Source organism: Hyaena hyaena, unplaced genomic scaffold, assembly GCF_003009895.1.
Source record: "Hyaena hyaena isolate Hyena2069 unplaced genomic scaffold, ASM300989v1 scaffold_487, whole genome shotgun sequence".
Taxonomy (NCBI): Eukaryota; Metazoa; Chordata; class Mammalia; order Carnivora; family Hyaenidae; genus Hyaena; species Hyaena hyaena.
This window is the reverse complement of record NW_024081118.1, coordinates 905,918-919,972: the sequence shown is the minus strand read 5'-3', so window position 1 is coordinate 919,972 and position 14,055 is coordinate 905,918. Positions and strand designations below refer to the sequence as shown.

Here is a 14,055-nt window from a genome sequence, read left to right as displayed (position 1 = left end):
TAGTAATAGATTTATCTCAGTAGTTACTGTTTTCTCTTTCTATCCAAAGTCAACATTTTAAGTGTTTGTAATTATCATGGGAAAATATCTTCCCAATCTTAACTTAGACATTCAGAGAAAGAAAAAAAAATTTGATGTCACAGGATGTGTATTGCATAAGATTTTACAGACTTTGGCTCTACCAGTAATGTGATATAGATGCCTCATCTATAAATTGAGAAAAGTAATTTGGTTTGATTATTTGTTACTTTCCAAATCTCAAAGTTAATATACTTTGATGTTCTTTTCATTTGGGGCTTATTTTTAGACACATTTATGCCTGGAAGTTGCTTTTGTAAGTATGTAGCTCTGAGGTGAAATCTATAAGTACTGAGCCACCCAGGTACCCCTGAATATAGTCCTTTTAAAGTGCAGAGTTCACTGGCTCCATCACGTTGTGAGACTCCTCCGCTAACCGGTTCTCATTGTTTCCATTATTCCAGAAAAAACCCTGTACTTGTCCTGCTGGCCGGTTTCTTTCCATCCTCTCTTGCCTCCCGCCTCTGGCAGCCACCCGTGTACTTTCTGTCTACATTGATTCACCTGTTCTAGACGTTTCATATAAATGTCGTAAAATGTGTCTTTTTTTGTGCTGTCAAGTCATTTTTACCAGAATAACCTAGCATAATAAACCCAAAGAATCTTGAACAGGATGATAAACTTAAAGATGGAAATCTGTGAAATTGAAATTAATGTTCTATAAGAAAAAAATAAAACTTTGTTAAAATGAAGCAAGTCAGGTGGGGAGAGAAAGAAACAAGAAAACAATATTAGGAATAATTACTGATAAAAGAGTTAAAAGTTAAGAAGTTTCTATAAACTTCTTATGGTATAACAATGAGACCTAAAGGAAAGGATACTAAACTTCATTGCTCCTGAGAGAAATGAGATTAAGACCATTATGAAAAACCACTCAGCACAACTAAGACACCTCACTTTCTTAGTCAGTGGGGAGCTTTGCCTAATTAATTTGCAAAACACTTCCTGGTCATTCCTTTATTAGAAATAAACTTTAAAGGAGTGCGTGGGTGGCTCAGTCGGTTAAGCGCCCAACTCTTGATTTCGGCTCAGGTCATGGTCTCACGCCTTGTGAGATCGAGCTTTGTCCTGATGGCAGAGCCTGCTTGGGCTTCTCTCTCCCTGCCTCTCCCCTGCTTGTGCATGTGCCCCCCCCCCCCAAAAAAAAAAATAAATCACAGTTAAAAAAATATACGTTAAATTTACTTTCATATTTATGGACTGGAAATATGCAAAAATGTTCATAGCAGTACTGAGTGTAATAAAAAGAATGGAAATAGAACAAAAGAAAAAATCTGTCGATATGCACACACATCACATAGCAATGCAAGTGAACGAGACATAGATGAGAAAATTGTGGGAACGTCATCTTTTTAAAAAAAATTTTTAATGTTTTATTTATTTTTGAGAGAGATAGCGTGAGCAGGGGAGGGTGAGAGAGAGAGAGAGAGACAGAATTGGAAGACAGGCTCCAGGTTCTGAGCTGTCAAGCACAGAGCCCGACGCAGGGCTCGAACCCACGAACCGTGAGATCATGACCTGAGCTGAAGTCGGACTGAGCCCCCCAGGCGCCCCGTATTTACTTTTAAATTACGTTAGTACCATTACTGTAAGAGTTATGTTGTACCAGTATATTATAAATACATAAAATATAAATAAAATAAATTTTAAATTAGTAAGTTTTATATAGTAATGGTAAATAATACTTGTTAGTATAGATTTCTGTTTCCAGTAGTGGCCTATATGTTTCAGAACCTTTTAACTTTATAGTGTTTAGACCTTTATTATTTTCAGTTCATAATGTGGACTGACCAAAAAACTCACTTTAGGACAAAAAGAAACGTAAACTCTTATATGCTTTCGTTTGCACGACTGGGAATTATTTTTTATTATTTTTTTAAATTAAAAATTTTTTTAATTTTAGAGAAAAGTGTAGAGACTATGCACATGTGCGTAGGGGAGGCGGAGAGAGGGAGGGAGAGAGAATCCCTAGCAGCCTCCACACCCAGCGTGGAGCCTGACATGCGGTCTCTGGATGGGACCAGGGGCCATGGCCTGCACCGAAATCAAGAGTTGGAGACTCAACCGACTGAGCTGCTCTTGCACCCCGGGGATTACTTTTAATGTGTAGTTGCTTTAAAAAACTCACTGCCCATATTCTGAGGCTTGGCTGCATGGAGCCTGGTACAGGGACGAGTACATCTGCAGTAGCCGGCGGTGGTCACAGCTGGAGCGCGTGCACGAGTGGGGGGCCCGCACCTCCGGGAGCGGCCCCGCGTCCCCGGACCCCGCGTGTGCTCCCCCTGGAGCGCGTGCACGCGTGGGGGGCCCGCACCTCCGGGAGCGGCCCCGCGTCCCCGGACCCCGCGTGTGCTCCCCGGGGACACAGAGAGGGTTCCCGCCTCAGGCAGAACAGCACGTGTCAGAAAACTTCTGTGTTGAGAATCGGGGTGAAGAGGAGTTTCCGCTCCCGCACTTGCAGCGGGCACTCCCGCAGGGGACTGGCCGGCCTCCGCCCCGGGGTCCCTGGCTTTGCCGGTGTGCGGGGCCGGCCGACCGCCCGCGTCCAGGCGTCGGTGGGGGTTGTGCGCTGGGGCTCGTTTGGTATCGTTCACAGTGTCTGCAGCCCATTTGGTTCAAGTGTTTATCCGCGTAACTGTTCTCAAACCGTCTCTGTTTCAGGCCGTGTGTCGGACCCGTTCCCGGCGTCGGGGAGCCTCCGGCCTGGCGCGGAGAGCAGGTAAGTGGACGCGCGGAAGGCGCTCGGCCGGCGCTGCTGTGGACACGCGTCCTGCGACCGCCGCGTCCGTTCGTCCGTACCCCGCTGTGACGTCAGTTATCTGGGTGCAGCAGAGGTGATGGGAGTGACACGGGCCGCGACACTGCCCCGTGACGGCCCTAACCACAGGGCCCTCGGGTCTCGAGACCCTGTCCCTCCCGCAGCGCGGAACGTGCTGCATCGACTCCCTAGACCTGAGCACGTCTGAGACAGGTTCTGCCTTTCCTTCAAAACTCCGTTCATTCTTTTCCTCACAAGGATCTAAATGTGAAGTTTCCTATTTCAAGAAACATCTTGATGAAACGAGGGGGATCAGGCTGATCAACTGGGATGGATACGTGACGGCTTATTAGCAAACTGTTTCCTGTTACGCGAAAGGCGTTTCTGTGCAGAACGTTCTTAACTGTCATCGTGAGCTCAGCTTCATGATCCCTCTTCACACGTAGCCGGTCACCCTGAGGAACTAAGTTTAGGTGTTAGGTCACTGTTACACGTCCCTGTTGCCGGGGACACCGCCCCTGAAGCGCCGGTGGGTGATCGTCCAGCCCTGTGGTCGTGCGGCCTTGTCCGTTTTTCCCCTGGCGTTTGTGTCTGGTCAGAACGCCAGAGCCGTGTTCCCAGAAGCGCTCTAGTCAGCCGGAAGTTTCTAAAAAGAACTGCTAATCACACGGAAGAATTTGCAATCATTAATTAGCAAAGAAAGATTATAGTAATGAAATCTAAAGAGCATGAAAAGCATTTCAGAAACACATTTTGTAAGTTAATTTGAAGGATAGTAATGATTTCCTATTAAAACCTCAATTTGAGTATAATCTCTTCTCATGAGTCTCTGCTTTTCAGTCTGTATAAGTGAGATTTTCAGGAGAGTCTGTTTCACTGAAACTGTTTTAGCATTGAAATTTCCAAACCATCAATCTCTTATTCATTTTCTCACATCATTTGGTTACATTCGTAAATCATATAAAATGTTAAGCTTAGGGTATTAGGATCTAATGTGAAATAAATAACCACTGAAATATTTTTTTCCAAAATTTATGAGTTTTTACTGAAAGAAAGGATCTGTGATAAGGGAAAATCCAAATACCATCTTGCATTAGGTCGATTAGGGTTTAAATAAAGCATTAGGCCTCTCTGTTTCTTCCCCTGTGCTGACTAGAAAGGAAGTTGGGAACTTAACTAAAAAGTCATCAGGGTCGGTGAGGTGGATAGAAAAACGTGGCCAGGTCCGGACGCCCCGTGGTTGCTCGCCTCTTGCAGCCCGATTTTTACTGTGTGGCCGTTACACATCCTTTCCCGGCCAGAGTATAAAATGTGTGCGTTCTGTCACACCTGTGTGCGCCAGCTCTGATCCTGGGCCCCACGCGCCCCTAGGTGCGGACAGCGCCCTCCGGTCAGAGCAGAGAGACCTGAGGGACCCTGCCCCGGGCTGCTCGTGTTCAGATGGGGGAGGCCGGCCCGGGAAGTGGGAGGCCTGGAGTGGGACCCCAGGACCCTCAACCCCGGGCACGTCCTCCTCTCTGGTGCTTTCACCCTTCCTCTTGCTGTTCCCGCGGAGCAGATGTCCTCGAAGAGCAGATGTTTGTAACGAAGGACAGACTGGGCACATGTTTAATTTTCACCGCTTCCACATCTGTAATTTGACGCCGTGAGTAGATGTGCTTTGACCTGTCACTGTGAGCAGCGCCTCGGGGAATAGACGCTCATCCAGGCCCACCTTCACCCACCAGTAGAGGACTGACCTGGCTGAGCACGCTCCCCAGTGAGGTTTTCTCCTCTCCCACCCCTCACCCCTGCCCGCCCAGTCTCAGTGCACCGTCACCCAACCCTCCGTGTCAACGACCTGTGCCTGTAAGGAAGAGACCTCAGAAACCGAGGCGGACCCCAGACAGGACCGTGGGCGCGTTACAGAACTGTGAACAGACGCGTTCGTGTGAGATGCTGAAGGCCCAGAGTGCAAGGTAGCACAACGGGGGTCTTCTGCTGGGAAATTCACGCCCTCATCCCCCACCCAGGGTCCAGACCTCTTAGCAGCTTCATGCTCTGGTGAGGCCGTGTCAGCCTCCTTGGACCTCTGTTGAGCAGCTAGTGGCAGTGTAAGCCTTGCACTCTGTCCCTGCCGGGAACGGGGACATGCTGAACTGTACACACTTGTGCACCGGGCATCAGCTCAGCCTTTGGCAGCTGTATAGTGAGAAAGTCATAACAAATCTATTGTAAGTGTTAATTTTTTACAGGACATTTTGTTTCTTATTTAAGTCTACTCATCTTGAAACTTCATGTTCCATTATTGGCCTGCTTTTCAAGAAAATTAAATAGCACTCTTTGGTCCAGCAATCAGTTTTCTTAAATAATAATTTAATTCTGATTCTTTCCATTACAAAGCTAATAACACACATTTCTTGATGTGAAGTCCTTTTGAAGTATCAACATGCAGAAAATGTTCTTCACCATTTTAAATAATGTACTTGTCATATTGCAAACATTCCGAAATACTTTCAAGGGGTGTGAAAGTATTTATTTATGAAGTACATAAATAAATAAAAATACTCATTGTTGCATTTCATTAGCACTCAGGCAATGAATAGAAAAAGAAATTTACATAAATTGATGTATTGAATTTTCCGCTCATTCATTTTACTGAAGCCTATAATTCTCCATCTCGAGTATTCCCTTCACCAGATAATTTACTTATTCCTTAATAAGGCCCAACATTGAGAACTGCAGCGACTAGTAAGGAAGGGACCCGTGCCCTGTGTATCTGCATCTGTGGAGTGACTTCCATCCAGTGGGACAGGTTTGCCTTGCAGATTTATGGTAGAGGTTATGGCCTCACTGTGCTCTGAGCGTGCTGGTGGGTGGGGGGTGGGGTGATGAACCGGCAGCCGGGGGAGGGGAAGGGGTCAGTGACCAGGTCCTGCTTGCAGCCTCCACCGCGGAGAGATGCAGGTCTCTCAGAGCAGGAAGGGGTCCCTTCCCGCCGCCGCCGCCTCTTGCCCCCTTTCAGATTTTTCGCCACATCCTTGCATTGGCAGAAATTAAGGAGAAGCCAGCTGGCTGGGCGCTGGGTCCTGCTGCTCACCTGCAGGGTAGGGGAGACGGTCATGTCGGGCCTGTGGAGGATCAGGCCACGGGCTGGGAGGTTCTGACCCGTGTCCAAGAGGTAACGTGTATGTGGACGTCCACATCGCCGTTGTTGCCGGTTGTCAAACACTGGAAGCAACTGGAATGTTCCCCAAGATGATGGACAAATACAGAAAAATGTGTAGATTCGTGCCTCATGTGTCAGATGGAGAAACATAAAAATATAAAGTGGAAAAAATTGGAATTGCTGAAGGATGCATGAAGTGAGGTCACTTAGGTAATGTCACAAAACACAGGTCACCCTGTATAGGAGTTTACGGAAGAAGTAAGTGACAAACAGAGACGGGCAGTTACTTTTAGGAAACGTGGTGATGAATACAGTTTGGGAAAAACTCAGTGGGGTTTCACCTGTACCTACTATTTGTTTCTCTTAAAAATGTATATAACTGAGTCAAACACAGCAATATGCTATGGATTATTATAGATAAATGGCCAGTGCATTTTTATTTTTTAAATATAATTTATTGTCAAATTAGCTAACATACAGTGTTTACAGTGAGCTCTTGGTTTTGGGTTTCAGGTTCCTGTGGTTCATTGCTTACATATAACACCTAGTGTTCATCCCCACAAGTGCCCTCCTCCACACCCATCACCCCCTTCCCCTCCCCCACCCCCCATCCACCCTGTTTGTTCTCTGTGTTGAAGAGTCTCTTATGGTTTGCCTCCCTCCCTCTCTGTTTGTAACTATTTTTCCCCTTCCCCTCCTCCATGGTCTTCTGTTAAGTTTCTCAAGATCTACGTATGAGTGAAAACATAGGATATCCTTCTCTGCCTGACTTATTTCGCTCAGCATAACACCCTCAAGGTCCATCCATGTTGCCACACGTGGCCAGATTTCATGCTTTCTCATTGCCATGTAGTATTCCATGGTATAGATAAACCACATCTTCTTGATCCATTCGTCCGTTGATGGACACTTAGGCTCTTTCCATGTTTTGGCTACTGTTGAGAGTGCTGCTATGAACATTGGGGTCCATGTGCCCCTATGCATCAGCATTTCTGTATCCCTTGGGTAAATTCCTAGCAGTGCTACTGCTGGGTCCTAGGGGAGTTCTCTTGTTAATTTTTTGAGGAACCTCCACACTGTTTTCCAGAGGGGCTGCACCAGTTTATATTCCCACCAACAGTGTAGGAGGGTGCCCGTGTCTCCACATCCTCGCCAGCATCTAGAGTTCTCTGATTTGCTCATTTTACCCAAGGAGTCTACATTTTAAAGATATTTTTCTAACAAGGTAATTCAAAATAAATGATTAGTATCATAAGTTGACTTCCCATGTCACTAGATCACTTTACTTTTTTCTGTTTGTTTTCTACCTGCTTCAATTAATAATGGTTCTCTATGCAAAGAAATAAACTGAAAGTGACTTCAGTTAAACCTTCAGAGCTAAATTTGCCTATTTTTCCTCACATAGGTTCATAAAGTAACCTCAGTAAAGGCAGTAATCCTCAGAATATATTCTTGGATCTTTGACAAAATTAAAACTAAAATGCTGGCGTTCATAAAAAGCTCCTATTCAAAACTCTTCTTGGTGTAGATTTTCCCCAACTCATTTTCTGCTGAGTCTGGGGCTTTTCCTTGCCAACTGAGTTCTTGGTTCAGTGCCAGCTCTTTGTAACAGACCAGTTTTGTTGGTAAGGTTTGTCAGGGAACCCTCATGACTCACCCAAGGTGAGCCCTGATAGGTAATCGACTTTAACTTAGCAAAGGTAATTGACAGGAGTCCTAATTGTGATTGCAAATTCTTTATTAGAACAAATGACAAGACATTAAGCTATTCTTGTTTACTTTTTACTTAACACTCTTAAAGGTAAATATGTTGGGATTCAAAAGACTGGAAGACCAAGCCGTCTGTTGCCATTTATCTCTGGTTACTTACTATGACAGATGTTTGTGAATCTTGAATGCTGCAAGATAATAGGGAGCCAAAGAGAGCTTCTCGGTGTATTTGTGTTTTTCCTTATAGATGTGATCTCTCTTGCTAAGAATCAAAACACTTATATACTCTGTTCTTTAATGCAGGTTGCAGTTGCTGTGCTTTTTGACCCTATTGATTTCCTCTTCAGAATTCTTCTTTTTCCTATTAAAATATTATTCATACCAATGACAGTAATATTATTGAACTCTATCTATTGGTAATACACAATAATATTTTAAAATCCCATAGCTAACATTGAAAATATTTATGGAATAGGATAAAGCAATGAAGTTTTCATTGTAAATCAAAGAGTGTTAATTTTATTCAACACTTAAATGGGATTTCTCTGAAGTTTGGAACTAGACTCAGCTGTCTTTCTGAACATTTTCCAAAGCTGAAAAGGCACCCTCCTAGTGGGACTAGGGGTCAGTGCATCTTCCAGCTTTTGCTCACTTTAATGTTGTCCCTGTTTTAGTATTGTTACATTTCTTCATTGCCCCATGTTGGTGCACAGGTAGCGATGTCCATGAGAAAAAACCCACAGCACAGGTGAGGAGATAGTAATCTGGACTTTATTCATCTGGATAGCAAGTAGTAGTTTTTATGAAAATTAGGACATCTGGTACATTTCTGACTTACCTAAACTATTCATCTTATTGGAGAAATGGGAGCAATAGAAAGTTTGGGGAAAAGAAACTGTCAAATGAAAACACCAAAAAAAAAAAAAAAAGGCAAATAATTTGGTCTGATGTGCATGATATGAAGGGCTAGATTAATAAATGAAAATGAACCCTTTTATAGGAACAAATGCAAATACTTTATAATTAGTGTACAAAAAACCCCTCCTAATGTTTGATTTAAAAGTATGTGTGTATTTTTAGTTTTTAAATTGAAATGGTTTGTGCATTGCTTGAGGGAAATGACTGAATGGTGATTTAATCTAGGGCTGCTCTGATGTGTTGAGCAGGTGTGCGGGGGCTGGACGGCCTATGGAGCGGGCGTTGGTGGCCAGGCCAGGGGTGTGGGCAACACTGAGTGGGGTGTTTCCTGTGCGTCTCTGAATTATCACAGTAATGACAGAGGAAGATCCCATCATTTCTTTTTTTTTTTTTTTTACTTTAATTTATATTTTAGTTAAGGTACAATGCACTATTGGTTTCAGAAATAGAATTTAGTGATTCATCACTTACATACAACATCCAGTGCACTCGATGCTCGTCGTAGCAAATGTCCTCCTAAATGCCCATCACCCATTTAGCCCATCAACCCCCCTGCCCCCCACATCAACCCTCAGATTGTTCTCTTTCCATGGAGTCTCTTGTGGTTTGTTTCCCTATCTCCCTGCCCCTTTCCCATATATTCATCTGTTTTGTTTCTTAAATTGCACATATGAGTGAAATCATATGAAAGTGTCTTTCACTGATTTCATTTACCATAATACTATCTAGCTCCATCTATGTCGCTGAAAATGGCAAGATTTCATTTTTTTGATGGCTAATATTTCATTGTATATTTACCACATCTTCTCAGTTGAGGGATAGCGTGTCTGTGGACAAACCCCATAGTTTGGCTATTGTTGATAATGTTGCTGTAAACACTGGGGCGCATGTGCCCCTATGAACTGGCGCCCCTGTATTCTCTGGATAAATTCCTAGTAGTGCTTTTGCTGGGTCATGGGGTAGTTCTGTTTTTACCTTTTTGAGGAAGCTTCATACGGTTTTCCAGCATGGCTGCACCAGTTTGCCCTCTCACCAACAGTGCCAGAGAGTTCTCCTTTCTCTGCATCCTTGCCAACGATATCTTTGTTTCCAGAGTTGTTAATGTCAGCCATTTGGACAGGTGTGAGGTAGTATCTCATTGTGGTTTTTATTTGCATTTCCCTGATGATGAGTAATGTTGAGCATGTGTCTGTCAGCCATCTGGATGTCTTTGGAAAAGTGTCTATTCATATCTGTTGCACGTTTCTTTTTTTTAATAAATATTTTAAGTTCTTTATTTATTTTGTAGGGGAGAGGGACAGAGAGAGAGAAAGAGGGAATCCCAAGCAGGCTTCACACTTTTAGCACAGGACCTGATGCATCCTTGAACTCATGAACTGTGAGATCATGACCTGAACCAAAATCAAGAGTCAGATGCTTAACCAGTTAGCCACCCAGGTGCCCTTCTTCTGCGCAATTCTTAACTGGGTTGTTTGTTTTTTTGGGTTTGGTAAGTTCTTTAAAATTTTGAATACTCACCTTTCATCAGATATGTTATTTGCAAATATCTTCTCCCATTCCGAAAGGCTGCCTTTTAGTTTTGTTGATTATTTCCTTCATTGCACAGGTTTTGCTTTGATGAAGTCCCAGTACTTCATGTTTGCTTCTGTTTGCCTTGCCTTCAGCAGTGTTTCTAGTAAGAAGTTGCTCTGGCTGAGGTCAAAGGTTGCTGCCTATGTTCCTGTCTAGGGTTTTGATGGCTTCCTGTCTCACATTTAGGTCTTTAATCCGTTTGGAATTTATTTCTTGTGTATGGTACAAACAAGTGGTCCAGTTTCATTCTCTTGCAGGTCACTGTCGAGTTTTCCCAACATCACTTGTTGAAGAGGCTATCTTTTTTCCATTGGATACTCTTTCCTGCTTTTTCAAAGATGAGTTGATGGTATAGTTGTAGGTTTATTTCTGGGTTCTGTTCTGTTCCATTGATATGAGTGTCTGTTTTTGTGCCGGTAGTATACTAACTTGATAACTGCAGCTTCATCGTATAGCTTGAAATCCAGAATTGTGATGCCTCCAGTTTTATATTTCTTTTTCAGGATTGTTTTGGCTAGTTGGGGTCTTTTCTGTTTTCATATAAATTTTAGGATTGTTTGTTCTGGCTGTGTGAAGAGTGCTTGTGCTATTTTGATAGGGATTGCAGTGCATGTGTAGATGGTTTGGACAGTATAGACATTTTAACAATATTTGTTCTTGCAATCTATGAGCATGGAATGCTTTTCCATTTCTTTGTGTCATCTTGAACTTCTTTCATAAGTGTTCCATAGTTTTCAGAGTACAGATCTTTTACCTCTTTGGTTAGGTTTATCTGTAGATATCTTATTTTTGGTGCAATGGCAAATGGGATCAATTCCTTGATTTCTTTTTCTGCTGCTTTATTCTTGGTGTATATGTACATCGATTTTATATCCTGAGATTTTGCTCAATTCATGTATTAGTTCTAGCAGTTTTTTTGGTGGAGTTTTGGATTTTCTACATAGAGTATCATGTCATCCAAAAATAGTGAAACTTTGACTTCTCCCTACTGATTTGTATGCCCTTTATTTATTTCTTCTTTTCTGATTGCTGGTTTCCAGAATTATATTATAGTAAATAGTAATGGTGAGAGTGGGCATCCTTGTCTTATTATGGGAGAGGCCCTCAGTTTTTCCCTATTACGGATTGTATTAGCTGTGGGTCTTTCATATGTGGCTTATATGATGTTCATGTGTGTCCCATCTATCCCTACTTTGTTGAGAGTGTTATCAAGAATGGATGCTTTATTTTGTCAGATGCCTTTTCTGCATCTATGGACAGGATCGTATGCTTTTTATCCTTTCTTTTAGTAATGTGGTGTATCATGTTGATTAATTTGTGAATATTGAACCAGCCTGCAGCCCAGCAATAAACCTCACATCATGGTGAGTAACTCTTTTAATGTACTGTTGAATTTGATTTTCTAGTACCTTGTTGAGAATTTTTACGTCTAAGTTCATCAGGGATATTGGCCTGCAATTCTCCTATTTAGTGGGGCCTTTGTCTGGTTTGGGAATCAAGGTAATGTGGCCTCATAGAATGAACTTAGAAGCTTTTCCTTCCATTTGTACCATTTTTGGAACACTTTGAGAAGAGTAGGTAATAAGTCTTCTTTATTTATTTTTTTTTAATGTTTTTTTTTTTTTTTATTTATTTCTAGGAGAGAGAGAGAGAGAGACAGCGTGAGCAGGGGAGGGTCAGAGAGAGAGGGAGTCACAGACTGAAACAGGCTCCAGGCTCCGAGCTGGCAGTCAGCACAGAGCCCGACGCGGGGCCCGAACGCACGAACTGCGAGATCATGACCTAAGCGAAAGTCGGACGCTTAACCGACTGAGCCACCCAGGCGCCCCATAAGTCTTCTTTAAACATCTGGTAGAATTCCCCTGGGAAGCCACCTGGCTCAGGACTTTTATTTGTTGGGAGATTTTTGATTACTGATTCAATTTCTTTTCTGGTTATTAGTCTATTCAAAAATTCTATTTCTTCTTGTTTCCGTTTACAATCCTCTCCTTTCTGTCATCAATGGAGAAGCTCAGTAAATGAGGCTGCCCTGGCAGGATGCCTTCAGGGCCATACCCTTGATGCCCGGGACTGTCATGGTGCTCTTTCTTCTCAACTGCAAACATCTGCACGTATGTTTTACAGACTTCTCACTCCCAAAGCAAGATGTCAGTTCGAAGTGCCCAGGGGGCTCTCACGAAAGGCGCCAGCATGCTCCTTTGTGTGTGGGATAAGCCGAGGTACATGTTCTGCACCATTACCCAGAGCCGTCCTTAGGGATTAGTCTCTAGCCACCCACTATGCAAGCTGGTTTAGTTATTCCCTCTTTTCTCTGCTGTCCCCTCTTCCTCCTCCATTTCTGCTTCGTCACTGTGTCACCAGTGTTCCCTGGACCTGCCAGAGAAGCTGTGTGCACTCCTGTTCCGATTTCAGAATCTGCTTCTCGGGGACCCCAAAGTGTCACGCATTGCTATGGCTGACATTGGGGCTCCTCCCTGTCTTTGAAACCTGTGGCCTTTCCACAATGCCACGTGGTTTTCTTCCAGGTAAATGGCTCCTACTTCTCCTTTGTTCTGTAATCAGATCATGTGATTCTGTGCTTGACACATCACAGTTACGATTTTGAGCTTCTCTGACCAATAAAGTAAGAGGTCCACTGTGATGTTTTGTTCCCACTCTTCTGAGAATAATCTGATGTCTGTTACTATTAACATCTCCTGTGTGCTTAACTAGCTCTCCCACGCGAGCTGGTTTTAAAACAAAGAACTTCTGAAAGCTTGGCAGAGCTGTTTCTTGTTTTATTCCACCTACCACGTTTAATATTCAGAGGAAATTGTTTACTCGTAAATTGCCTTTATTACCCATCACTGCTGGGACATTATTTAGACACCATTAACATGTTTGTGCAATTATTTTCATTTTTTTCTCAAAGGCATTTATGATTTCATATGCTTGAAAACCCAGGAATTTTCTCTTTTTTTGCCTATATGTATTACCTAATCTGATGAAGCTTTCTCAACTGAATTTCAAATGGATCTTCTTTTTTAAATAGATGCAGTGAAATTTGTCTTCATTGAAGAAAACAAAAGTCTATGGACACTAACCACATGTGGAAGCATGATTTATTTTATACTAGGTTATGTCAAGTAAAGCATAACTGAAACTAAATGACCTTCGTCAGTGGAGTGCTTAAAGACGTTTTCTCTAGGAAAATTCTGAGACCATGGAAACAAGACTTGGAGTGCTTCCTAGTTTAGCAGTATTCCACAGAGTGGGAAAAAGCTGTGCTTGGTCATTTTCATTATAGTTAATCTTATGATCCTATTTCGTCCAAGAGTTTTATAAACTCTTCACAGGAAGAGATCCCATATGTCTTCTATAAATCCTTGAAAACTGGCCAATTGTCCAGGAGGGAAAACAAACTCACCATCTTATGAAACTGATCCATTCATTTGGGGACTTTTGTATTTCCTGGTATTTCTTTCTTATGATTATATTCTTTACTTAGTTATCACTAATTTTACTCCTGGTATCACATAGTAAAAAGAAAAAAAGCATAATCCTTAGAATTGATGTCTTTCAATTATGCAGGATGGCTTTCATTTCCATATCTTCTTCTTTCCTCCCAGTGAAGTACCGTCACCACGACGGGCAAGTCTCATGTGCTCAGGGCTATCTCTGGCCCGTCCTCGTCCAGGAGTGCAGGGATACTGCCTCTGGGAACGAGCAGGGAGACGGGACAGTGGGCTATGAAGCAGAATGAAAGTGAGCGGTTTACCTATTTCAAGGAAAAGAAACAGAGAATATTGATTTGGTTAAGAAATATTTTAGATACGAAAATGTTTATAGATAATAGTACATCCTGATGTGCTGTGGCCTGGCATTCTGTAGC

General features: G+C 42.8%; 1 protein-coding gene across 1 annotated transcript in view; it reads left to right on the top strand.

Moving 5' to 3' along the window:
* Window positions 1–2,231: 2,231 nt before the first annotated feature.
* The window catches only part of LOC120246756, a 619,236-nt gene continuing 607,412 nt past the window's right edge, over window positions 2,232–14,055 (top strand). The window contains exon 1 of the mRNA XM_039254381.1: window positions 2,232–2,797. Coding sequence (XP_039110312.1) covers window positions 2,232–2,797 — 566 coding nt within the window. The remainder of the gene's footprint in view (window positions 2,798–14,055) is intronic.